The sequence below is a fragment of the Gymnodraco acuticeps genome, unplaced genomic scaffold, assembly GCF_902827175.1.
Source record: "Gymnodraco acuticeps unplaced genomic scaffold, fGymAcu1.1, whole genome shotgun sequence".
NCBI lineage: Eukaryota > Metazoa > Chordata > Actinopteri > Perciformes > Bathydraconidae > Gymnodraco > Gymnodraco acuticeps.
This window is the reverse complement of record NW_022989755.1, coordinates 657,083-683,664: the sequence shown is the minus strand read 5'-3', so window position 1 is coordinate 683,664 and position 26,582 is coordinate 657,083. Positions and strand designations below refer to the sequence as shown.

The 26,582-nt window shown below is 41.1% G+C and overlaps 1 protein-coding gene across 2 annotated transcripts in view; it reads right to left on the bottom strand.

Moving 5' to 3' along the window:
- The window catches only part of adkb (adenosine kinase b), a 100,209-nt gene that overhangs the window by 12,349 nt on the left and 61,278 nt on the right, over window positions 1-26,582 (bottom strand). For both annotated transcript variants that reach the window (XM_034211458.1, XM_034211466.1), the window contains 2 exons: window positions 15,437-15,607; window positions 725-760 (listed from right to left, as the gene is read on the bottom strand). In XM_034211458.1, the coding sequence (XP_034067349.1) occupies window positions 725-760; window positions 15,437-15,607 (207 nt within the window). The remainder of the gene's footprint in view (window positions 1-724; window positions 761-15,436; window positions 15,608-26,582) is intronic.

The window sequence follows — 26,582 nt, the reverse complement described above, 5'->3', positions numbered from 1 at the left end:
TTGATCACACCGTTAGTGATTCTGGATGACAATTATTCACACAGTGCAGAGCCATACTCAAGGCAGCCTTACCTTTGAAAGAGAGAAGGCACTTAAAATACCTGAGCACACACATACACCGGCTATTTGTGTTTTTGATTTCAGCGCGACTGGAAAATATGCAAATTACAGGCAGAAAATAGACACAGGGAACATTCATTTTTACACGTAAGAGGCAGCCCCACTTTAAAGCACGATCTATGGGGGAACAAGCACTGTCATTTTCATTTCCATAATCTAAAACCACAGGTGGCTGTAATTTGGTTATTAAAAGACTACAGTGTGTTTCAGTGTGCTGTAATGCCATAGCAGGGAAAGGGAGACATACAGTATCATCCCTGAGTGCAATGAAGATAATGAGGAGGCTTTTTAACCAGGCAACCTGATGAGCCCCCAGCCTGCAGAGAAAGGCTTGAAACCATGCCCAACTTCCCAGCTTCCCAAGAGGCTTTTCAAAATTCAATAAATAACATCTGTAGGCGATGTTGGGTGCAGACCTAGCAGAGTGCGTCATAACAGAGAGCTGGCTGAACAAAGAAACCATGACGACTGCCAGGTTTCCATAGCAACTGCTGCAAGGCCTGGAGAGTATAATAGCACATCAATCACTGTCCAAAAAGAACTTCATTATCAGCAAAAATAAACCTTTAGGATCTGTTTAGTGTGCAATTGCCGGTCAACTCACCTCAAAGCCGAGCTCTTTGGCAAATGTCGCCGCCTCCTAGAGAAGAAAAAAAAACACACAGATGAGCAGTTAATTACAGAGTCACATGCAGAGTAGAATGTCACACTACCGACGTGAAGTAAAGACATCTCGTTGCCTCCGCTCCCTCACATGTGCGGCCATGACACCTGAGAATAGGTAACCTGAGATAGCGCTCCTCTGCCAACCCCTGATTTAATAGGCATGCAGCCCACCCATTTAATCTATTGCCCCACTTGGTCTCTTCTTACCACGGCAGCATGAGGTAACACCACGTAAGCCCCCAGCCATGAAACCATGAATATGTTCTGGTATGTGGGAATCCCCGACACTGCAGGCATTCAACACGCACCATGTTTCTTTGGTTTCCTAACAGGTGCACTTAAAAGGCTCCCATGTGTGTATGCACATTTTTGCTTTAGCTACAAATCACGTAAACTTCGTAAAGATATCCAGTGAATTAGATTTGTCGGTATTTGTTTTACTATTTCAGGCAGCTGTTGGTCTCCATTTATTTTAGTATGGGGTGACAACTGGTGTTAAGCTCTTGAAACTTATTTGGGTTGTCTAAAGCAAATTCATGTTACAAAAAAATCTACATGTGTATTTTGTTCTTATTGTGTTGGGAAATTGGGTTTCTATTAATTTCCATACAATATTAATAATGTTGCTTTTGAAGCTCAAGTCTCCATTAGCAGATCAGTTGTTGCTTTGAATTACAGTTTAATTAACCACATTTACATAATTACACAACTCAAGAGTTTCAAGTGTATGAAAATTAATGGAGACCAACGGCTACCTGGGAAAAATTAGTTCATAACGTACTGCCTACATTAAAAGTATCACACATAAGGTAAATGATACTTAATTTCTAGGGTTTAACAATCTAGGGTCCTAAGTACAGAACTTGGGGACACTTTGCTATTTTAAAAATCACTCAGAGATTGATTAAAACTAATGTCTGCCTTGAAAAGTAGAACATATAACTGTTACAAAATATAATGCTATTGAATATTACGTAGAGCAAACATGTAAACAATTTATCAAAAAAACATTTGTCTTTTGGACATTTCAGGGTTGGTTCTGCACATCAATTAACAAAGAATAGAAAGCAATGGATCCTTGGAATAATCAGGGAAAAAAATCGAATACAGAAGCAGCATGGTTAGACAATATGATTAGCTCTATATATCAATATGTCTTTTGTAGGCAACAGCCTGCCAAACCTCTGGTCATTTCTTTAACCGGTGACAGAAGCTGTTGCTTGTCGGTTCAGAACGATGCCACAAATCATGACAGACAACCTGGTGTACTAAATTCACTTTTGACCCCAGACGGGCCAATAAGTCGATGTTATGATTCTAAACAATCCAATTATCTGCAGTAGGGGGGGTGATATTTGCGTGACCTTGGGGAAAGGTTGGCAACCTGGTCCTCAAACAGAAGGGGAGGAGATGACATGGAACAATAAGGTTACCGGTCCCTGGAGGAAAGCCTCATGGCTCTCTGCCTTGGATCAACAGCGCCAGCAATATGTCAATTCATGACCCCCCTCGACTCCTTCCACACACACAGGGGCAGAGAGGCTAGTCAATTAGCCGCTGTAGCCCATAAGCAGCTTTATAATGAGTAAAGGTGAAGAGTCTATTTCCTCTCTCCTTTCCCTTTGCCTTTCTCAGTCTATTGAAGGCTTAAGTCTCACATTTGTTTTCATTTATTTACAACCACATATTGACTTTTCTACTCAGCAACGTTCCATCACCGGCGAGCATGAGGCATCTCGCAGGGACGCGAGCAGCTTGGAAAAATGTCTTGTCAAAACAGCGATATTTCATCTGAAAGCATTTAAAAGAGACACATGAATGAAGGCTGGAATAACGATGGTGCCGTGGAGCGGCACATGCCTCTATCTCACCCTCCGTCTCTCTCTAGTTAGCAGCTATAATATGTTTTGAGAAAAGCCTTCGGAGAGAGTGTGGGTGTTAGAAGAAAAGATAATTGAAGCGATGTCTATGAGCCACATGTGTACGGTGTAATCCCTTTTAGGAATTTATTAATTTCTATGAGCTGTTATGAAGGCCAACACCAAAGATATTTGCTTGTATAAGCTCAGCTAAACCTAATATATTGGTATGATAAATACTGTGTGCTGGTAAATATGCAATTAGCTGAACTACACATGCATGTCAATAAAACTGAAATGATAGGCAATAAAAGTCATAATTTTCTACATTGAAATTGGAAAGTCCTACGTTTCAGGTTGTGTACGTTACACATTTGACGTGTGCTGTTTTGGTATGTGTGGTTTTCAAATGACGGTCCATGTGCTTCTACAGCTGTCGCAACAATGACAAGCGCTTCGAGTGACATCTGGGCAAATTCCTCTCGTGCTCAAAAAAGCATCTCGTTTGTTCGGAGATTGCATGCTCGCCTTTCATGATCCACTCCGAGTCCGATTCTGAAGGAGAGAGGACTTTTCTTTTTGCAGATTTCGGAGCCCGTAAGTTCTACTCCTCGGGCAAACAAGGTAAAAGATAACAAGTCAGGCTGAGTGCATGAGCCCTCTGCAGCCATAGTTAGTATAAAGCTATCAGAATGTGTGAGATGTTGCTGCTGTCAGAGGCTTAAACAGTCAAAGGGATATTTTTAGAGAGCTTAAGCTAATAATCCAGAGCCCAGTCAGGGGGGCGGGAGTCTACAATTTCTTGCCAAGCAAAATGAAAGAGGAAATACACACTTCATGCAAAGGACATTTTTTCAAAGCCTCACACTTTGTTTTCCTTGACACTACATGTGACCGGAGCATAGCATGCCTGTGCAGCCACAGCATGTGGGTCGTTTCTGTGAAGTAACTTATTCCGTATTGACTTAGTGTTCTTCCTCTTAATGAAAACTGCTCAATATGCAGTCAGTCTTTATAGAACACCTCATCATAAAGAGATGAGCAAAGATGACATTCATGGCTCTGGATAACTAACATAATAGCACACAACACTGCACTGATCATTTATCAGGGGAAAAAAACTTTACAAAAAACAGGAATCAAAGTAAAAGCCCCTGTCTGCTTTTCCTATCTTCATTTCATAACTATCCTGTCATCTAATGTCATTTCCTACTAGCCATTTTCACCACTTTTTATTGATATGATCACCATTTACCAGTATTTAAAACAAATAAAGGAAATAATACAGAAAATAAAAACAGTTATTGATGTTTTGGAGGTACATTTTAAGAAATCCATCCATTCTCTAATGCCTCTTTGTTATTAAAAGGCACATAATGACGCCCAAACGAGAATAAATGAATACATATAGACAAGTTGTTATTGACTGTGATGATAGAATGGTCTCTGCAACAAATCAAGGCAAGCATTTAGTTGTTCCTCCTCTGTGTAACAAGCTGTTGAGCATATGTCACAGCAGGAGTGAGAGAAAAAAAAATCCAATTTCAGTGTTTCCCAAAGAATCTAAATCAAAGAGCAAACCTCAGTGCTAAGGTTAATAAAAGTTGATAAGCTGAAAAGCATAACTCCCCAAGGCCATTCAGAAAATAGGCATTTGCTTGACCGTGTTAGCCCAGGCTGATGCAGAAATTGAATTGTATTTGACATTGAGCGGGGGGTGAGATACAAAGGAGGCTATAGCCCTGACAAGTTATTTACAACAACACCCATGTTTTCTTCTTCTCTTCAATACATGTTTATTTAAAAAGACGTCAGCGTGTACGCCTAACACCATTTTAATCAAAATGAACTTCTAAAATGTTGAACTGAATAATATGATGATTGGTTTATTTGTCAAATGGTGGAAACTGAAAAAGAGGCAATTATCAGGTCCGGACAGATTAGTTGGCTTTGACAAATCACCTTCTGTAGGAACATTTCAAATTAAACTGAGCATGACTGGGGTCATGAAATCTCAAATAATTCAGCCAATTAAAACTACGTGCATATATAAATAACAGTGGCAGGTGACATGTTTTCCTCATTCCCTGCATTTAAGCGTAAGACATCACTGAGGCGAGTCACTCAGCTTCCATAAATGCCCTGTAAAAAACAACATCTGGCATTCAACTCGAGCGTTTCCAGCCAGATTACAACAGCATACATTACAGGGTGGTGTGTGGGGGTGGAGAATGAATAACTAATCAAAGCGATGGCATCGGTGGGGATTGTTAGTGCCCTTGAGTTGGCCTTGGGGTCACAAACAAGACTCCTCCGTGATGTCAGGACGTCAGCCCCCAGCACGAGTCCAGGTGCCGCCGAACAGGAACCTGCCACCTCGAAGATATGTGGGCCGATAACGACTGCCGGTGACTATTAATATGATCATGCAAGCTGATAGCACCTCGCTCATGCTGGGCGGACGGGAAGGCGGCCGCCTGCTACTGTGCAGGACAGATTAGGAGGAATAAATCACCTGTACCGAGCTCTCCTGTAGCTCCCAGGAGAATGCAGCAATCCTGCTCAAGCATGACATGCCACAAACATGAGGGTAAACACACACCCGCAGTAACACACTCCAGAGAGGCAGGAGTTGCTTTTACTGCCTCTGGGAATTTACTCGACAACAACTGATGGCATTTCACTTCAGTTTTTACCGAGCCATTAAGTGGCATGTTTCATCTCTACCTACTGTAGTTATTTTCTTACATGCCGGTGTTATCATAAAGGCTTTTTGAGATTTACATCTGCCATGCACAGACACTTTATTCAGATTCCAAACTAGGACTAAGCACAAAAAAAACACCTAGTGGCGATTGAGATTTTTAATTTGTTTTATAAATCATTTTATAATTTCCCCCTCTACATTAAGTTGTTCCACTGTTCACCACATGGTGTATTGGTGAAATATGAATGTTTCCAACATGCCCCCCCCCCCCAATCCAAATCCATTCAAATTGAGTTTCTGTTGATCTGTTACTGAATCAGTATTTATAAAAAAATGTTTATTTGTGTATATTGTTTCCTACAAAATGCAGCTGCACAATGTACCCTTATAAGCTTACATCAAAACTAAATATGTGAAAAGCACTGCAAAAACATGACAACGATGTTAACTCAGTCTGCATATCTTTCCCATTATATTTTAGTAGCGTTTTTAATTTCTAGTTGTTTTGTTTTTTTATAGCCGGCTTTCTGCTGCTGAAACGCGTATCAAATGTCCCAAGCCGATCAGGAAATATTTGAAAAGATTGGTAAATAAGCTAATCACAATCTGATGCTGTCTTTATTAAATATGTATTAAACATACATAGTTATCAAAGTATCAGTTTGGGATCTGTATCACCACCATTAAGGACTTTGATTGGTATCTGTGCCAAAAAAAAATCAATACATCTGAACATCTCTAACAGCCATACTAACAATTCTTCTCTATTTTGGCTTTGAGGGCATACAGGTGATGACTAATACAAATCTTGAACGTCATTAACTTGAGATGTGTTTAAACAAATGGCTTTAAAGTTTAACTACACAGCACGTCAGGGTTTGAAAATTGCACTAGAAGGGATACAAAGGATGCCAATGTATCAGAACTGCAAATTGAACCTGAATCAAGGAAATAATACTAAACATTTCCCTTTGAACCCATTTGAAAGAAATGTGTTCAAACTTGACAGCAAGTAGGGAGCTGGCTTAAGCTCCGGGGCTGACCTTAGTTTTCATGTGATCAATTTCAACAGTGCCCTTTCCTGCCAGTCCATTACACACCTCTAGCAACAGCCTCTGCTCCCAAATATCTCAGTCCGCCTACAAGGGCAGGAGAGCGGTCTGTTAGCGAGCCCACAGGGATGACAGCAGCACCTACAGCACAGGTCCAAAGGTTAAACAATCGGAAACATGTGCAGTACATAAATATCTCCGCTGATAACAATCTCAGCCTGGGAAAGCAGGGTTTGCATAAGGGCCCAGAAGAACAGAGGATGTAACCTTAGAAAGCGCAGGCATTCAGCCAGTGTGGTGGGGCTAATGGAAGCTGTGGCAGTAGCAGTAGCAGCTTTGTGCTGGAGGGAGTTAGTTATCAGCCTGATGGCCTTATCAGCACTGAGGGCCTCTATCACACATCTCACCTCTGGGCTCTAACAAGGGGTCAGCACACAACGTCAGACTACCAGAGACCGGCTATCTCTCAAGGAACCACACTGGGTAAAGGGAAGATGGAAGATGAACGTGTCGGCTCAACAGCAGCTTTTATCTGGTTCTTATAACTCTTATTCCACATTTCTAGCTGACTTTACTACTCACTGCACTTGAGTCAAAAGGTGAACAATTAATTGCAATAAGGTCTTTTGAATTTATCCGAATACACAAATATCTAACTTGAGAAAAAAGGACCTGCTACAGTAACTCTGAGAAATGGTTTTGTTTCAGAGTGAAGTGTTTTCTTTGCTTCAATAATTTGTATTCATTGTCTGCCAGTTTCTTTGATCAAAGTTCATCTCATTGACGTTCTGAGGATTCAGGACTTCCCAGATAGAAAGTTATTGTTTCTGTATATATAAAAGTAAATTAATTGCAATCTTGTTTCAGCCTTTTGGGTATATTTTCAGTTTCAATAAATCAATGTATCCTTAGATTAAGTGATATAATTAGATTATGTTATTGAAATATAAACCACTTATATAATTTAAGCTCTCTAAATGAAGAGTCACCCTACAAAACATATTATGTGCCAAAGATATGACTCAACACTTTATTTAGTTATAAATAAAAGAGGCTGTTATCTGATTCTGAAAGGTTTCAAGGGCTTTAATGTGACTAAGGGATCTGCTACTTCAAACTATCCACCTGATTTATCATCATTATAAACGCACCCACACATTCCTGATGAAACAGATTATGTTTCCTTTTAAGCTTAAATGATTCATTGTTAACCAAATGTATGTTTGATGCTGAGTCACAAAGAAATATTTTTATAGAGAAATAGAACATTTTAAACCTCGCTTTCCGTTTTAATTGCTTTAATCATTGTGCGATATGGCTCTCATGTTTGTTTCATCTAATATGGTTATTTCTCTTCTGACTGTTTTGTATGAATATATGCGTTTTTATAAAATATCTTTGCAGATGCTTCATTATGTGTAAGCTTTCCTTCCAATAAATAACAGTTAATGGTTAAAATGGTCATACATTTATGTTTCACTCTGGATAAAACGGTCTTTGTTGAAAAGTCTGGCATAAAAACTTTTGATGGATTAACCTAACTTCATCACAGTCCATCAGTTTTCTCGCAGCTTATTATCCAGTAAAATGTAACCGACATTTGGCTGCAGGCGCTGCAAACAAAAGGTCAAAAAAGCAAACCGCTTTTTCTGCAGTGAACTGTTAAGAACAGTGATCATGCCTCCTGTGTATAATAAACATACGAGCATTTGGTCTGCTCTATTTACCCCCTAATGAGAAACAAAGATCTGCTCTGGAGGGACTAGCATGCTTCAGACAATAAAAAACCAGTGGAGAAAAAAAAAAACAGCTCTCGGAATAATTCGTACCATTTGTGTGCACAAGGGACACGAGAGCTTTGTTCGAATAAATTGGCTATAGAAAAAAATGTAGATGATGTCCAACGTGTTGATGGGATAAGATGGCCAATTGCCAGATGAAAAGCTGCATAGTAGGCAGGGGCCCTTCAACAAGGAGGCTAAATCATCTCACATGTATGCACACAGCTAACATGTGATAGATGAGGGAAATACTTGCACTGATGCAATCAAAAAAAGCTGCAATAAATCAGAAAAATAATCATTTCATTCAGTTCAAGTGGAAGCAGCGAGCAAATTAAGCTAAGCAACATTTCTACAATAAGAGCATAGGTTTTTATTACCCATGGCATGTAGCAAATACATTTGGTATCATTGGGTATATTATGCTGTCTTTGTCCATTTCTTATCCAGAGTTTTATAACCCGAGCAGAATAGGGAGAGTCCTCCAAAGGACACTGGAAAACATGACTGTATAGCCTGGACTGTGGGAACACAATCATGAGTAGACAAAGGCCAATCCTCCTGCCAACTCTGTGTGGATAAGAGGATTGGAGATGGGGGAAAGCAAGCAGCCAAACAGCAGTGATTTGGGGGGAGTGCAGGAACAAGGGTTGTAAGGCTATCTGGGAAACCCGCCGGTGTTCAAACTTCAGCGAGTCCCTCCAGCAACAAGCTGATATCCTGCACTCTCCTGCTGTGACAGAAATACAGTGGCCTCAGCGCCAGCAGAACGTGGGCACTATTGATCTGCTCCCAGCGCAATATCTCCTCTTACATCCATAATTATTCTCCTTCAGAGGACTCCACCATGTGCACTGGCTGCCCGACTTGCAGGCTGGCTGGCTTTCTATCCGCCTCCTTGTTAAAAATGCTCTGTGGTCTCACATTTCACGTTGCACTGCCAAAGACCCCCCTCTTTTAACCTCGGCATTTTGGAATATTTCATGGTTCAATCCCAGGGTTGGGGAAGGCGGCTTCGGCACGGCACAATTACAGTGGTTAGTCGGACTCCTCTGGCGGAGCCATGCTGGCTCCCAAAGTACCATGACTCGCAAACAGACAGGCCAGGAAAAACAGAGGAATGTTGGAGAGATCATTCTTCTTCTGTACTGAATCCCCTCTCTGCAGGAAAAGGCTGATGGTTTCATTGTAGCAATTGCCATATCTTGTTGCAACACTTCATTTGATCGAGTAGTAGCTCACAACCCTTTTGGCTTGTGACCTTTGAAAGTGGTTAACTTCAGAAAATAAGTAATAAAACAGTCTTCTTCAAAGATGAAATTATAAGCAATACCATTCCCCCAGTGCTCTGCACATAAGCTACTTTAGCCTCACTTAGGAAGACCAACAGATTGCTAATAATGTATAGCAAACTGCTATTGGTGTGTCAGTTTTCTGATTTGACCACCGTTTACTACCAAAGACTGTATATAAGTCAATTTAGTCACCATAACATCACCCGTTGGTTGATGTTATGGTTTGACATTTTGGCCGTCACCATCTTGGGCATTGCCTAACAGAAGTTATACAAGAGGATGGAGGAGCTCATCACGAGTGAAAACAGAACAAGACATTTCCAGATGACAAACGTGTTATAACTCACTTTCATTAATTGAAAACACACTATGGAAGGAAAGCCTATAGTATACCCTGCTTTGAGGTCTATTTTACTCAAAATGGGACCATACAGTAGTTTTAAAAATGTACTGTATTTAAGCATGTCTAATATTTCAAGTATTTTTATCAAAACGATAAGAAAAGCCAACATCTCAGCAGTAGATATGTTGGTTGTTTGCTGCCGTTACATGGAGGACTGGATGAAGTATTCCAAGGTGGCAAACCTTTTCAATCCAATGAAAGCTGCTCACTTGGCACAAACACCAAAAAAAGGTTTTTCAGGCTTCCTCTAATGCAAAAACATTAGAGCCGTTCTCTAGCTGAACCTGCTGGCTTTAGTCCTGATAGCTCCTGAAAAAAAAAGTTTTTATATTTAATGGACCGAAAGGCAAACATTTTGACTGCAACTAGCCATGTTGGAGTGTTTTTTATTCTCAGGAATGATGTCTTTAATATTAATGTGACTTCTTTAATAATAACGGTAGATTTTTGACTATGTGACTTGCTTCTCCGAGTCCTGGGGGCTTTCTCTCCTTGCTCTCAGTCGATTGCCAACAAATGATGTACTTCAGTATATCCAGCTGATGTGTCGTAGCAATCTATGGTAGCAATACAATATAACTTTGTCCAAAGAAGTAAAAAAACCGTAACTTTAAAAAGTCATACATTTTAAAGAAACACACTTCTGTCCTGTTTTTGTTATCAGGCGTATAACATGATAAGTTGTAAAACATAGATTTATTTGTTTGTTTTTTTGTAGCCTGAAATACCAAAATGTGTTAAACAACCAATTGCAATGGTTTAAATGTTGTTTTCCAAGTTGGCCATAATACTAAGTGCATTGTACTGTTGTTATGTATGCGTTAGTCAATGTTTAGTGAAGTCAAATTAAAGGGCAACAAAGTGGTTAACATTGACTCCTGACCACAAAAAAGTCATGGTTTTTAATACACTCATACTATTGGAATGGATGAACTTAACTTAAGGTGTTGTGAGGGTCAATATGTCAATATGTGTGGTCTGTGATCGCTGATATCATTAAAGCAACATATGTGATCTACATGATATTGTGATGATATTTTTAAGAAACATCACGAAAAATGATTATGTAGCTTTTTAATTTCTTGCTTTTTGCAACTTGGGGGGTCTTGTTCTTAAGGGTTGGGAATGATGTATCTATATTCAGCAAAAAATAAAGAAAAACAAGTCAGCTTTTACGTTAGCCAATCATCACAGCTATTGTGCGCTATGACTCATCATACAACTTACTGACTGTACGTCACACTGAAGGTCAGTGTACTCTGCGCTGAGTGGAAGGCATGTGACTCATCACATAAATAGCACATTCAATTAAATGAACTAATTGAATTAAAGTTGTGAAAGACACAAAGGAGACCAGCAGCTAATGCTTCATGTCTTTCCCTCAAATGACACATTGTGATTGTTCCGCTTCGCCGGCTTTAGAGATGGTTCTGTGTTCATCCTCCCAGTTGGCCTGTGGGGCCTTGTGAATAAACACATGGAGGTTAATGGCTCATGTTCTATCCTGTTCTCTGCAGACAGCTCTGACAGGAGGAGAGAGAGAAGAGCCTAAAAGGAAAGCTGTTTCAGTAATACGCTAATCTGGCCCTCACATCTCTTTGTTTTAGGCAGTTAAGACAGGATATTTTCCTCAAGCTACCGTTGAGAAGTACATCTCGAGACCGCTTGTTTGAGCTGTCAAGGGAAAATTCTTTCTCCTATTCTTCTTTTCTTTGTGAGAACACCCCTCATACCCTAAGGGGCCTTCAGTGAACTTGCCATCACACACACATACTGACAGCAGAGAGCATCCACTTCCACGTTCCCGCTCACGTCACCGAGGCGATAAACAGCCACGGGCCTCGCCACAGAGATAAGGCTTCCAAGCAGTCCCTCAAACAAACAAAGCCAAATGACGAATCTACAGAGATGTTGAGAAATGACGCCATGTTGCACATATATCTCCTCTGCCTGCCTTTTTTTCCCTCCATTCCACACAAACATACACTTGTACACCCACTTCAACCTGTCCTGGAAAAATCATTAGAGCCCCCACCACCCCACACACACTGCATGCAGATGGAGGAAAAATAGGGCTGTTAGCCAAAACGCCTGAGGGGCTTTTCGTGACAATAACCTTCTGTAGAGCTGCTTGTATCCCTCCACCTAGATCAGGGAGAGGTGCTGAGGGATGGATGGGAAAATAAGCAAGATAACCACACAAAATATTAGGCGAGGAACATTCACAGAGGAGGAAGAAATCCGTGTCATTTTGTTCTCATGGCCTGGAGAGATGGCAAGCTAAATGCTCTTTTAAAACAGCTTGAACATTCGAATGATGATAGCTCTTTTTGCCTCAGCAAAGCACATTAATACATAGCCGAATGCCATTTCCACTTTTGTTAAATGGCTCACCTATTGAGTATTCAATTACAATGGCTGTCTCTCGTTTGGAAGACAGGGCTGGGACCCATAAAAATAAGCTCCCCCTGAGTGTGGAGCTGCAGAACGCATTGGACAGCGATGGAAGGCATGAAGAGCTCCTGTATGGGGGTGGTATATAATGTTGATGGCAGGGGAGTGAGGAGGTTGTTGGGTATTGGCTGTGGGGCAAAACAAACTAAGCTCCTCATCTGCGTTTTTTTAAGGAAGCATATTTTAAAACCATTTGTGAAGATAAAAAAAAATGAGCCCAAGCATATGAAATGATCTAAATTGAGAAAGCCACGAATCCTGGCTTAGAAAAACATCAGTCAGGGTGATTAATTCAGTCTTGATTAAGCGTTCCATTTGTCTATGATATGTCTAAAATTCCAGAATACAAATCCGTCTGTAATGGTCCAATCCTTTCCCCCCCATTGTGTGGTTTATCTTTTATGTTCAAATAGCAAAAGCAAATTGTGGCTAATTTTATCGGCGAATCCACTGGCATGTGATTTTTCCAGCGGTAATGATTCCCTCATTCGGGCCTAATTAACTGCAGCCATTAAATGGAGGGAAATGTAATGCCCTGAGTTCCATGTCAGGTAGTCAGAGGAGGACAGCACAGGAGGACTCAATTAGGTCTGTGGTGTTCCCAGGTTATCACACGACATGTTTGCCAATTAAGTGGAGTAGCGTCTGATGTCTATGTGCCTCTGTCGGCACCATCTCAGGCCCTAGCAGCGCAGAAACGCAGTCGCGAGCCTCTCCAGTGAAGGAACAGACACTACACTATGCCCCAAAAAGGCAGTAATTACAGGATGGATGGGAGACTGTTATATAAGCAGGAGGCTGCCGATAGGCCAGGCAGGGCCTGCTGATGCCAGGTTTCAAACAAGTACCAGCAGGATCGAGTTACAGCAGAATTATCAAGGGTAGACTCAGACACATTTCAACATCAGAAGCAGGCTAACACAGAAAGAAACAGAGGCTATTGACTGTTTTGGAGCCTGTGGTGTTGCACAATTGTTTTAGAACCACAAACGATCAAAAGGTAATTGTGATCCAACTGAAATAAGATCCCAGTCTTGACAATATAATGCAGCACTCCATCTTCAAAAACGTCCAATCTCCCCCTAAATTATTATTAGTCACAGCAAAAGACATGAGATCTTACAGCTGCTTTAACATATTTCCCCAAGCGAGTGCAGCTCTGTATCGTGACTCAGTAAGAGTGGGAGAGGAAGGCAGAGACAGGCAGACACATTAGCCTTCCCTTATGGCACATTCTGCAAGGCTATAGAAGTCAGTCTGCATGATCCTGACTGTCACTGACTTGTTATGAAAGCATGGCGGGCTGAGGCTGATCCATCACTTTGGGGGGGTGGAAGTCGGGGTGAGAGGACGGCCAGGGGGGCTGGAGGGGGTGAGCGTGGGCGAGGCAGCCCTGTTACCTGTCACTCACCATGCACCACTGCATGACCGCCAACCTTGTCTGGCTTGTGCACAATGGGAGGTCTGGGGCTCCACTGTATGAGCAGTCATTCCCCGCTCCCTCCTCCCAGCAGCCAACACAGAGGAAGGCCAAAAGGAGTCACAACACTCTGGACAGACATTAGTCCTGTATAGACCCTGGAAGACCTCACGGCTTGAGGGCAGTGAATATCTGCTCTGTTTTCACACTGAATCCGGGTTCAATTCCAGAGAGCAAGCCCCGACAGAAACTCCATGAGATAATCTCCTTCAACAAACATACATTGCAATTATCCAGAGCCATTAAAATTGTAATGACTGGAGGTGTGAGCAAACTTCTTTAGCAAACAGTTACAGTACGACCAACCCGAAAATACATAACGCTTGCAAAATGTGCAACGTGGTTTCGGAGACAGAATCGTCCCTCACAGCAATTAGGGAGCAAAAGAGATGTGCATATGTAAAAAGGGAGGTCTTATGTCGGGAGAGGAAAGAGAAGAGGAAAAAGCTGAAGTCAGCAACAGCAATAAATCCTCAAAAGCCGGGCTGTTTCTTCCAGTTCTGTCCTGCTCTGTGGACCCCATCTCTGACTGGAAGACAGGGCTCTGTTTAGTAGCTTTAGCAGTGGGGAGGCGAGTTCAGCCCAGTGATCATCCCCTCCCCTGCTCTCCCCCCCGAAGGTGCAGCTTGTCCAGGCGGTGCCTCCGAGGCAAGCCCAGCTGGCCTGTTAGAGGATACTTCCCAGCAGCAGTCTGTGACCACAGCTTGACCTCCAACCAGCTACTCACACTTCCACAGAGGCGAGAAAATCAATAGATCAACCGCCATGAAATGGTGACGCGATTGAGATGAATGATTACAGGGCTAATCCTTATTCATCTCTTTATGGGGCAGTGAGAAGTGAGAAGTTAAATGGGCACTGAGGAGAAATGAGAGCAATGAGTGGAATGAAACGGCATATTTAGATTTTGCTTTTAACATAGTGAGATAATATACAGTGCAGCACTCAGAGCACATGCCTGCAGGAAGACGGCACAATCCTTTAAATGCATCGTGTGAATCATGGACAATATTTTTGAAGAATTTAATCTGCATCATGCAGGTTAGATTTGAAAAAAAAAACTATTTTGACTGGGAATATTAGGGTTTACGGAAGAATAAATCATGCTTATTATAAAGTTATTTGAATTACAGCCATCAGTAGACCTGCCTTTTGTTGTTCTGGACATATTTCAGTATACAGCAGACTATTTGGAGGATTATATGTTATGTAAAAGATATTTCAAAAGCGTAATTAAACAGTTTTTCTCATGCTCATTCAGATATGTACTAAAGGTGATGAAGATTGATTGAAATAAGGCTGTACTTTGAGCAGCAGCGTTGAGGGCAACATGCTAATATCAGCGTGCTAACAATTACAATCCTTACAGGCCAATGTCTGGCAGGTATAATGTTTACCATGTTTAGCATCCAAATGTAGTGTGTTAGCATTACATTTTATTATAAAAAGGCCAAATACTTAACACAGGTTTTTTAAATGTCTTACCAAATAACCCAAAACAGACTGAAACTATAATCTTTTCTGTGGAAATAAATATAAGCATGCACATAAAAAACACATGTTCTGTTCATCTTAATCAAAACAATGTGTAAGCAAACAGAATATCACGTTTCACTTACCGTCTCGTTACCAAACAAGATGTCGACGTAAGGCATGACCTTCATCAAGGGCTCTTTGAAGAACTGGCTGATGAAAGGTGCTGAGAGGTTCATGCAGAAGATTTTGTTGTTTTCTGAAGCGTGCTTCGCCACCTTCAGGATGGACTCCGGGGACACAGTGAGGAAGAAACCCTGAAAACAAATACAATATTTATTGACATAAACAGGATCAAACTAACTCATCTGTGTGGTGCCACTGAACAGGAAGCATTATCTGGGAAGCACAACATGGGACAGAATGATCTGAACTACAGGCTCCTATGGACTGAAACACTTTAAACTGCTAATTTGTGGGTTTTGGATCCTGACATGGCAATTTAAAATGTGGCACGGCTTGGTATTATTTAAATAACGAGTCAAGAGGGAAGGTACTGCTCAAACATCTATCTGAATGGTTTCTTGGAGCATACACAGAGCTACAAAGAAGAGGAAAAGGGGCAGGAACAAATCTATCCAGGACAAAGCCTGTGGCCGGGCTCCAAGGCTCGTACTGGAGGAAGCAACATGCACGTATCCGATGATAGGGCGAACAAAAGTCTCGTCTGGACTCTCCTTACTTGGAAACAAGAGAGGCAGGTCCACTCATTGTGTGAATGAATACAAATCAGGTAAGAAAACACCTTTGTGTTTCAGGTGGAAACCTGAAGCGAGACTCTCCTGCAAGCCACACAAAAACACTCCTCCTTTGATACTGATCTTCTTAACCTTGTTTTTCAGCAACAAGCTGCTCTGTAAAACCACTGTGTCACAATAGGGGCAAAGGAAAGTTTCAGCACAGTGATACATTTAATCTGGCTGAAAAGCTTCCATTGTGGGCTACAGTGGAGTTCTCATTAAAGCACGATGACATTTGCAGCTACAGAGGAGCGACCTCTATGAAAAAGAAAAGGGTATAATACCCATGAATAGAGGGTGACTGTGTAGTCAATCAAATGTACAAGGCATTACAATACCGCCGTGCTAAGCAGGTGACTTCTTTACTACACATTCATAGAGACATTTTCCTCGCTGTGCTCTGCTGTGCTGTAAGACCTGTGTTTTTTTTGGCAATGTCTTTAAATTAAGGCCCAGGTTAGCACCTGTGGTTGCTGGGTCACGGTACCATCTGTTGAAATCTTAAAAGGTGTTTCAATGGATCTGGGAGCACAAAAGGAGCTCACTCTGGGCTAATGGCCTATCACTGACCCTGACATTGTTCTTTTGCGCCATGCCAACGTGTCAGAGGAAGGGGAGATTGTTTTCTGACACAAACAGTATTATTTTGGTAGTTGAAAATAAACTGTCATGGTTACCGTAATGTTAACACTGATCAAAGGCCGGCGGCTCGATCAAATATCCTGAGGGGTGGTGAACTTTAAAAGCCATGCCACAGCTTCTCTAATCACACACTGGCTCTGTGTACTTCTGGCCTCCCTACCACTGCCAGTGCCATCACATTAAATAGCTCACAACTGTCATACATCAAATCAAATCAAATACATAAACCGACCGTTCAACAAATTATCCTTGTCGATCTAAAGCAATAGTCCAATATAAATCAAGAGACAAAAAAAGAAACATAATGTACAAAATGATGATAATTTATCTTTACAATCCTGTGTTCATAAATCATGGTTTGTTGTTAAGCTGTCAAGATCTTGCAGCATCTGTCCTCCTGATCAATTTACTTAGAAAATGAGGGTCTAAATGACTGTCACATCCATTAAATATGTGTGTTCATATCGGTGCTTATGTTTTATTTAGATAAAGTGCAACCCTCTATGTCGTTATGTGCAACTTGTAACAACAAAAACACAGCTGGACACTGTGAAAACCAACCAACAAATGAATAATGACATCAAAACGGCTAAATAACAACAAAAACAAACAACTTATTGAGAACTCAAAGAATCTGAAATGTCTTTCAGCATACAAATTAAGTATCTACAAAACATAATTCATCAGCACTGTTCAATCTTTTCTGTAAAACTTTTTTTGTGAACGTCTTAGTGTTAAAGTAATGCTGCAGGAATCTTGTTCATTAAAATCATACAGGCCATTTTTCCACCAGCCTCCACATGCTGTGACTCCAGTGGCTTGTGGGAGAAAGAAATAAAAAAAGCCTCAGTCTGAGCCATGTGAAATTCCAGTTCCCATCAGTAGTCTCTGCCGACTTTGGAAACGGGAGAAGTTAAGTCTTTAGTGCTGTGGTGCAGATCACGTATCAAGAAAACCAGATCAAGTTCCCCAGGTGTCAGGCAGCCCTGTGAAGTGGGGTCACTATCACATTTCCAGGTCAAGATGATCAAAGCGCTGGGTACACTTCGTACAATTTCCACCCAGCCAAAACATTCAATAAAGCATTCAGAAATGCTTTTTCCTGGCACACAATGATGCGGAGCGATGTTTGGCCATGTCAAGTGGTAATTTGAGGGAAGAGTTGGAAAGGCAAGGCATCCACTTTCAATGTTTACCCTAAAAAGAGGAATGACTTCCACTTTACTCACACAAAGAAAATGTCTAAATGCTACCCTGAGATGAAATTAGTGGTAATCTAACCATAGACGTCCTAACTTCACAGCGGCAGAAAGCTATCACACTTCCTCCTGCATTGTATCAGTGTTTTCCCCGGGGCTGCTCACATCTAAAAAGCTGGGTGTGATGGATGGCATGGTGTCACTGAGCTTAAAATAAAAGTGGACATCTGAAGGGTAAAAATGATCTATTTTGGGAAGGGCATTTTCATTTGCACCAGCAGCAGAGGTGGTCATGGAAAAGGAAACGCTTTTCCTTTTTTTCCGGGTCTATTTTAATTCTGCAGCGATGAGGGGGAGCACCGTGTTATGAAGGTTTTGTTTGACACTTCCTATTACTCAGGAATGATGAAGGGAATTCAAACCATCACCACTTGACTGAAAAGAGTAATTATGGCCACTGCAATCATAATACATTTGATCAAATCCCTAGATCTAAGTCAAGTTTATTTATACAGCCAGAAATCACACATGTCTCTCAGAGGGTTTTACAATCTAAAGGCCCTCTACTTTTAAAGTTGTTCTTATCTATACTTTATATTAACAATAGATGAAATCACTGCATAATGTCAAACAGATCACTGCCTAGTGACAAACTCTCAGAAGAGAAAGCTCTGATAATCCCGCTGTTACATGAACAGCATTTAAATGTATACATCTGATGAATGTGGAGCATTTGGCAACAAAGGAGCCAGATATCTCTGCAGGGGCTACATGAGTTTTTAAAGAGTCTAAAAGTAAACAAAAAATAACATTGGACTTCCAGTTGCCAAGGGGGCCAGAAAAGCACTTCCAAGTGAATACTAATGTTCCTGAATATCTGTTGCTTGTATTTCTAAGGCATTTTCTTCCCTACACTTGCTGTAAGTACTCCATAATGTTATCATATGTCAGTGTTGTGTTTACTGTTTGTTGCACTGCTTCCTAGTGGTCAAAACAAATGCAGTTTTAAAGCTGACTCATATTAGCACCACTTCAACAACCATAGTTTCCACATCCACTTCAATGAAAGCCGTTACGACAAATTCACGGATGTGTCTTTGGTTTCCTGTTTTGATGCAGACTCATGGGTTGTAGCTAACCTTTGTTCAACCCTTTGCCTCTGTTGGCTGAGCTGTGGGTCCTTACCCTGTTTAGTACAATGTTACACTACTAAACTATAAAGGCTAGAAGTCTATAAATGCACTTTTCCTTGTACATGTGATGTTTTTTAGTTTTGTTTCTTTCAACTGTCAAATGGGAACTAAGTATTTTTTTGTTTCTCTTATTTTCCTACGATACCGTTATGATTGGCTGTGAATAAGAAAATATGAAGGACAGACCATCTATTTATATATTTTTTTTCTTTGAGAAAGGGGTAATATAAGATTATTTTCTTCTCCCTGCTTTCGGGGATGGTGTGTTTATAGAGACATGTTTTGTAAATAATTGTTATACATGAAGTTGTGCAAACCATGAACGGAACAAATAAAAATTAAATTAAATAAAACACAATATTAATAACGTATTAAAGGACCCCTCTGCTAGGATGGACAGACATGATAAAGGTGGCACTTTTAGGGAGAAGAGAGAACTACAAATAGTAGAGTTACAAAGTAGTAAAACAAAAATACAGGCTTTTGCTCCAGTGACAAACTCCTCGATGTCAGAAAACCCCTGTGTGCAAACCAGCAATGTATCAAGCTTTTCAAAAGCCGCCCAAGCCACGCTATCCCTGTCATTACCATAGACAGCCCCCCCATCATGCTCTCTGGTGCACAGGGTTCATTACACAGAATTAGATGTCACACAGATCAGAGCGCGTGTGAGGCCACACACTGCTCTCCTCCTCAGTTATCTCTGTAAAGCACCATTGCGAGGGGGATCGATAGCTGAGGTTTGGAGCTTCATTAGCTCAGTATGACTCCATCTCCATCAAGACACCTCTGGCACGCTACGCCAGTGTTGCGAGATATATTTTACTCCCCGATCCTGAAGGTCCTGCTGTTTTACACACAAACACACAGGGACAAGCAAGACCTTCACACATGATGAGGGGCGGGGGGAATCTGTGTCAGTCTCTGGCTCGATACACAGGAGAAAGAAAGAGGACAAACAAACAGAGGTAAGTGATAAATGGTGTCACAAAGGGCCTTGAGTGGAGTGAAACAAAAATACAAGGATGAAAAGAGCTCATTTAAACCTTTTCATTTTCAAAGGAAAAGGAGTGGAGGGGGGGGGGGAAAGCTACAAAGCAAGCGAGATGTTCACAATGCTAATGATGTTTTGTTTGCATCGAAACGGCCAGTTGGTTTGATTTAGAAACAAGTTCAATTAAACCAACAGAGAAGATACATGTGTAACCACCATGATTCAGCATTCCCTGCACTTTTAGGATGTTTGATCTGACTGCAAGGCAATTCAACCGCACTGATAGCATCTGCCTCTTCTTCTTCCATTAAGAATCGTGTTCTAGTGAAGCTTATCAGACATCTAGGAATTCATCCACTTCTTGTGAGGGAGCTGGAGGGAGGCCAACTGTACTGGAAACAGAAGGGAGGGCTGTGCTTTTAAAAGGCGGCTTTGAGATGAGGGAAAGGGGGCTATCATGTCAGCCAGGATCTCTAGGGCAACATAAATGTGCCACAAATGCTGGGTTTAACAACTGGGCAGAGACCTCACTTACTAACTGCTGCAGTATTTATTTCTAAAACATATTCTCTGGTTTTTAATATTACCCCATTTTATAGCTGGCGGATATTTATCCCGCATTGTCGTGAAAGGTCTCCTGATGTGTAAAGAAGCAGCGAGGAGGTTGTGGCGATAACCAAACATACCTGGCCAAGGTCGTCTTAATGAGCGGGATACAACAAGACATTAGAGCTGACCACAAAGCACTTGAGGGGAGCGTGTGTCACACTACCAGCCTGCAATTTGTACAACCATCAGAGACCATAATTACATTAACCTCAGACGCCTCAACTCTGCAGAGCAACAGAGGTTACTACTCGCCTAGGAAGAAAAAAAGATGTTTAACCCCAACTCTATGTTAAGGTTTTGTTGGCATCACAACATGGGATGAAACCATTTGATTTGAGTGGTATCTCACTAAAGGTAATTGGAGATCAGCTTCAGGGTCTCTTCAAATGGCCGCCTTTTGCTCTCCTGTTAACTCTACAGTTTCAAAAAATGTGTTGGCCGGGGGAAGAGGCCAGCCTGAGAGGGAGAGCGGGATGCCAAGGAATGTACTTAAGATCTAAAACAGACAAGATTTAAAGCCAAGAGCATTTAAATGCCAATACTAATCCACAAAATAATTCACCGCATAGCACAATCCGACTCCCTTACAGATACCATATGTTACCTCTGTGAGGAGATGAAAAGAAAAGAAACGATGCTTTCTTCTTCTAAAACGGTGTTATCTTGGTAATGAAGAGAAAAACCATTCTCCTCTCCCTCTCTTTTAATGTTCTAAAGCCAGTCTATATTTCGACTCTCTCCGGTTCCTACTGTTGTTCTTGCCTCCATCATTGGGAGATTAGCCAAGAACAAACTGTTTGGTTTGCAGGGAGTTAAAATTCGCTAATGCACACACTCTCAAGTGTCCTTGTCTGCCACACTGCACTTAATTAGCATTTTAGTGCAAGCAGTTCTCTCTCCTTCAGTGCCTCTGAAGGGGAAACATCACTCCGACTCACACAAAAAAACACGCAAATACACTTATGGAGTCAAGTTGAGCTCCTGTAGTTTCTTACAGTATTTGGGAACAGGATGGGGAATGGAAAGGGGAGTTTGTGGGGGTCGATGGAAAAATGGGATAAAAGTCTGATGTGAAAACAGATGTCGGGCTGCGGAGTTGTCTTTTCTGATCTAGCTTGAAAGGACGTATTAATATATGGGTCAGATGTATAAAGCAGAGGTTCAGTGTTGGAGTGTCGACACTGCAGAGGGGTTTCTAGTTTCAGTGACTCGAAGGTTGTGCACAGACAGAAACTAAATCTCCGCAGACATTCCTGCTGCTGGGAAGTGAACATTTCCAAATGTGCCACTCCATGGATGTAAATGAATTAGTGCACTTAACTTGAACACTAAAATGAGGAGCCGAGGAGACAATCTTTCACTGTTCACAGTCTCGCCGGTGAAAGCTAGTGCACCAGGTTGGAAAATTACAGGTAATTGCTGAAGCCATTGAATCCAGTTTGGTTTTGGTTGAAAGACTAAACTAACAAAGCTCTGATTGCTGAAAAGACAAGGGCAGGGAGCTCAGAGGCCCTGTTGCTAGGAGTTAATTTGATACATATTTCTCCCCCTTGAAATGTCTGAGGTACTGGCAAGAGACGGCGAAAAAAAATAAAAGAGTGAGAGGGAGGGTGAGACCCCCGCTCTCCCTGCAAATACTATCCATCTGCCATATTACATTTAACCAGCATGAGAAGCTAAGGGAGCGCCCTTGCACAATATTGTGTGAAGGCTGTCAAACTCAATGCAGGAGCCCGGTGCCCAACTGCTCAAAGCCGAGGACACGAGGCCGCTTCAATTCTGTCTAATAATAACTCCTGACTGTGCACTCGGCACCAGCGAATAGGAGAACACGTGGCATGAAAATAACTTTTAATTATTCATGCCCGTTTAAAAAAAAAAAACGAATTGAAACTGTAATATGATGGCCCCAGGAAGAAAACAGCTATCAGCGGCTGATCGCCAAATAAGAATTTTAAATGAGTGTAAAAAGTTGGGGCAGGTTTTAAGGGGAAAAATGTTTTTCACTGAGCACACATGATTACTTGCTGGTGTCTTTAAAGTGCTGCTTTAGGTTGTTTCTGTGGTGTGATCATTTATGCCATTTCTAACTGGTTTTCATTTATGATTTCACACTTTGTTTAGAAGGGTTACTCAAGCAAGTTATTTAAAACATTTCGGAACCCAAGCTTATAAAACAATCCCCGATGACATCAAGCTTTACTTTCTCATTCTTTAAAAAGTTTCTCCAGAGCCGCGGACATGTTTTTCAATATAAACTCCTTCGACAGACTTAGTAGCATCCCTCATTACTAGTACAGTAAATGAGAGCTTTATGGGTAAATGTGGTGGCACGACCCTTTAATTCTGCTCTTGTAATTTATTGTGTCTATATAAATAAACTTGCCTTGCCTTGTGTCATATGATTAATGCTATCACTTTGAAGAAAGTATTTTGAATCACATTCTTATTAAAAACATAATACAACTTACCAATGATTCGGTTTACAATCATACAAAAAGCAATAAAGCAGGACCTTTAAACGGGAGAAGCTGAAACGGTGCATTTTAGGTATTTCACCTTGATGTACAGTATGATTTAAAAATGATATTCTGTCAACTAATCTATTACTTGTTTTAAACCTAAATCAACACACATTTCCTTTTATTTTGCACTTACTAACTTTCAATTATAAAACCACACTGAACTCCCCCTAAAGGTTTGAGTATCTTTGGACCTCAGGGACACAACACGGCTCTAACACTTACTACTGCTCTTGCAACAGCAGTAAAATCAAGCTCAGAAAATCAATTGCCAGGAGGCAAGAAGTGTGAACTTACATACCCTAAGCCCAATTTCCTTGAAAGTGGAGGTCCTAAATCAAATCAAGCCAAGCCAATGCACCGTGGAATTATGCAAAAAATGACAAAGCTATATAAAATGACAACTGGTAAGAAATACCGTCAAGGCTAGGAAACTTTAGAGCTGGTTTATTCACTCCACATGTTTTTATCCTCCTGGTGCTGTGATGCTGCTGCGAGTCAACTCGGACTTTGTTTTTATTCAGGCCAAGAGGGAGAAATATTGAGTGCACACAGATGATGTAAACATACAAAGAGGAAGAGCAGAAACAGTGCTCTCGACAGAAAGTCTCGTCACTGCAGGAACACGTCCTAAAAAAGACTGTCTCGATGCTCTGTTATTTTGATTGTCAAGAAAAAGGGTCAGTTGCTGCTAAAACTTTAAATTGCCTTAGAAATTCACTGCTGAGTGAAGAGTACTCCCCTACCTGTGCACGGCTAATCACAGCTGATGGAAATACCCCAGCAGGACTTCAAAATCTTAGTGATCAAAAGAAAAAAAACAGCAAAGACTGAAAGCACAGAAGGAACTTCCAACGTTTTAAAGTAAATGCATGATAATGACATTAAAGTTGGCCACCAGAACTCTGTGAGTAATGTGAAAGTTATTGCTCACTACTGGACATATTTCTCCCTCAAAGCACAAGTAGCATTAGCAGTGTACTAAGAGCTTCTCCCACTTGAGAGTAGCATCCGAGGCTAAGATAAATAATCACAGCCATGAAATAAGAGTCTTTCTTAAGCATCTAGCGAAAACAAAAAAATCACAAAATTCAGATGCTGCTGGTAGGCGTCAGGGTTGTCTGCCAATAGCACAAGTAACAGGGTGAAGCTATGTGTTAGATGGTCAATTAAAATCGTTCAGAGGCATTAGCATGCCACTTGCCTTTGATAATTCTGCAAGACTTATTAGGCGCAGCGTGGTTACCATTGCCTCTCTTTTGGACAAGATGACAAATACACATAGAATATATTATTTCTTATCAACATGGATAAACCAGACTCATTTGATTGGATTAGACTAATGCAAGGTAGACAGTTTAACCCAAATTAAGACTGACTTATTTAAGCTTTAAAAAAGGTACTATTGATATTATGTTTCCATGGTCACAATCAGTGACACTAGTTGACTTGAAACCAACTCCCAAACAAAAAGGCATTGACTTTGCTTGCCCTAAGTGACCTTTATTTTCCAGGTTTATATTCAAATGTTAACCAAATGACCTGAATCAAAACCAAAGGAAAATGCAAATGAATGTGCATTTTCATAAGTCACATGCTAAATATGTTTCCATTGTACTCCTTGCATATTGCAGTTACTGAAACACCAACATTACACCACAGCAGGTGTAAAAACCTTGCAATATTATACATATATTTTATTATTGGCTTTCTATACATTTACAGCTCATCAAACAAGTGGGTGGAACAGACCTTTAGAGTACTGTATATAAATCTGTTCCACTCATTCACTTTTCTCTACAGAAAATACCTTTTAATACTACTCTGGTGTGCAACAAATAGAGATTTTGGACACATGCATTATCACTGACAGGTGTAACGTATAGTACTCCAGATTTATGATCACAATTTAACCAATAAAACAAAATGTCCTCCTCTCTGTGTGGATTATAAACCTCTTTTGATAAAGCCACAGAGACGACCAGTCACTCTCGCCTGATTTATTATGACAAGAGCCTCTCAGACAGGACAGGAGAGTCATCCTCAGCTTCTACAGCCACATCCATTTATCTAAAAAAATCCAATGTGCTTGTTATTTCTAAGAGGGGCAGCCTAAATTAAACGCACAGGATGTGGAGTGCTGGATCAGAAATGTGTGAATCATCCCTAAATAATACAGTTTAGTGACAGTACAGTGCAATAAGTAGCAGTGTTTGGTGACCCGGGAATTCTCCCATTTGAAAGACAAAGAAATATTAACTAAATGTGTTAGTAGTCATTTTGGTTGAAGAATATCCATTACTTAATATACACCCACACTTCTCAGAGCTTAGCCACAACATGAAAAATGACCACTTAAGGGAAAAATAAACGTATAAAGCTAGTCTGTGGAACGGGAGGTGGAAGGTTGCCTTCTAATTGCTGGAGGGGAGAGAAACCATGTTAGAGTAAACAAAGTCTGATCGATGGTGGGGATTATATCAGAAAGAGCCTTTGGCCTTTGGCCAAGACGAGCAAACACACTGGTCTCTGTCTCTGCTGCAGATGGAAAAAATAGCAAAGGGAGAAAGCTGGGGAGTTAAAAGCATTATATTTCACAGAGGGGGGAGCAGATAGAGCGTAGTACAATGCCAGATATGACATGTAGCCAACTATATCACGTCTTGGCTGTTTGTATCACACAGAAATGCCAGCAGATAAGAGGGCAGTATTGGGAGTTTGATGGAAGGCTGTTTGGCTGGGGGCTTAGCTTTGGGTCAGGCTATACTCCCACGGCGCTGCGGTGCTGTGTGTTAAACCCCTCCATCACCACATGCACAAGTTCACCGCACTGTTAGCTGGTCACAGCCGGGAAGAAATGTATTCTGTATACTGCCTGGCTTCAATGTGGCAATTGCAGTTCACATAAGCCACTTAAGCAAATCTGCAGAGGGAGAGAAAAAGGTATAAAACTGAGAGGGGCTTACGAGTTATTGAAGCCTTTTAAACACGGAGGCTCCACATCAGGCAGGGGTTTCCTTTTTTACCCAAGTCTTGTAAATGAGTTCACTCTATTGCCTTTAAAACCCTTGTAAAGGTATTACATCTGGAAGTGACATAATTCATTACCCTGTCTGTAACATGTTTAACGTGAAGATGTAATGCAGGCAAAAGTGCTTTGGTCCCGGTTGCAAGGATTTAAAAGAAGAAGGGGAATAGGTATGTGCGAAATGTAAGCTATTCTGTCTGGGTTGTCATTCAGCACAAAAGGAATACTAATGACTATTGGATCCATTTAGTGACTCACTTAAATTTGTGATTTATATTAATGGCCCGTGTATTGGTTTCTTCACT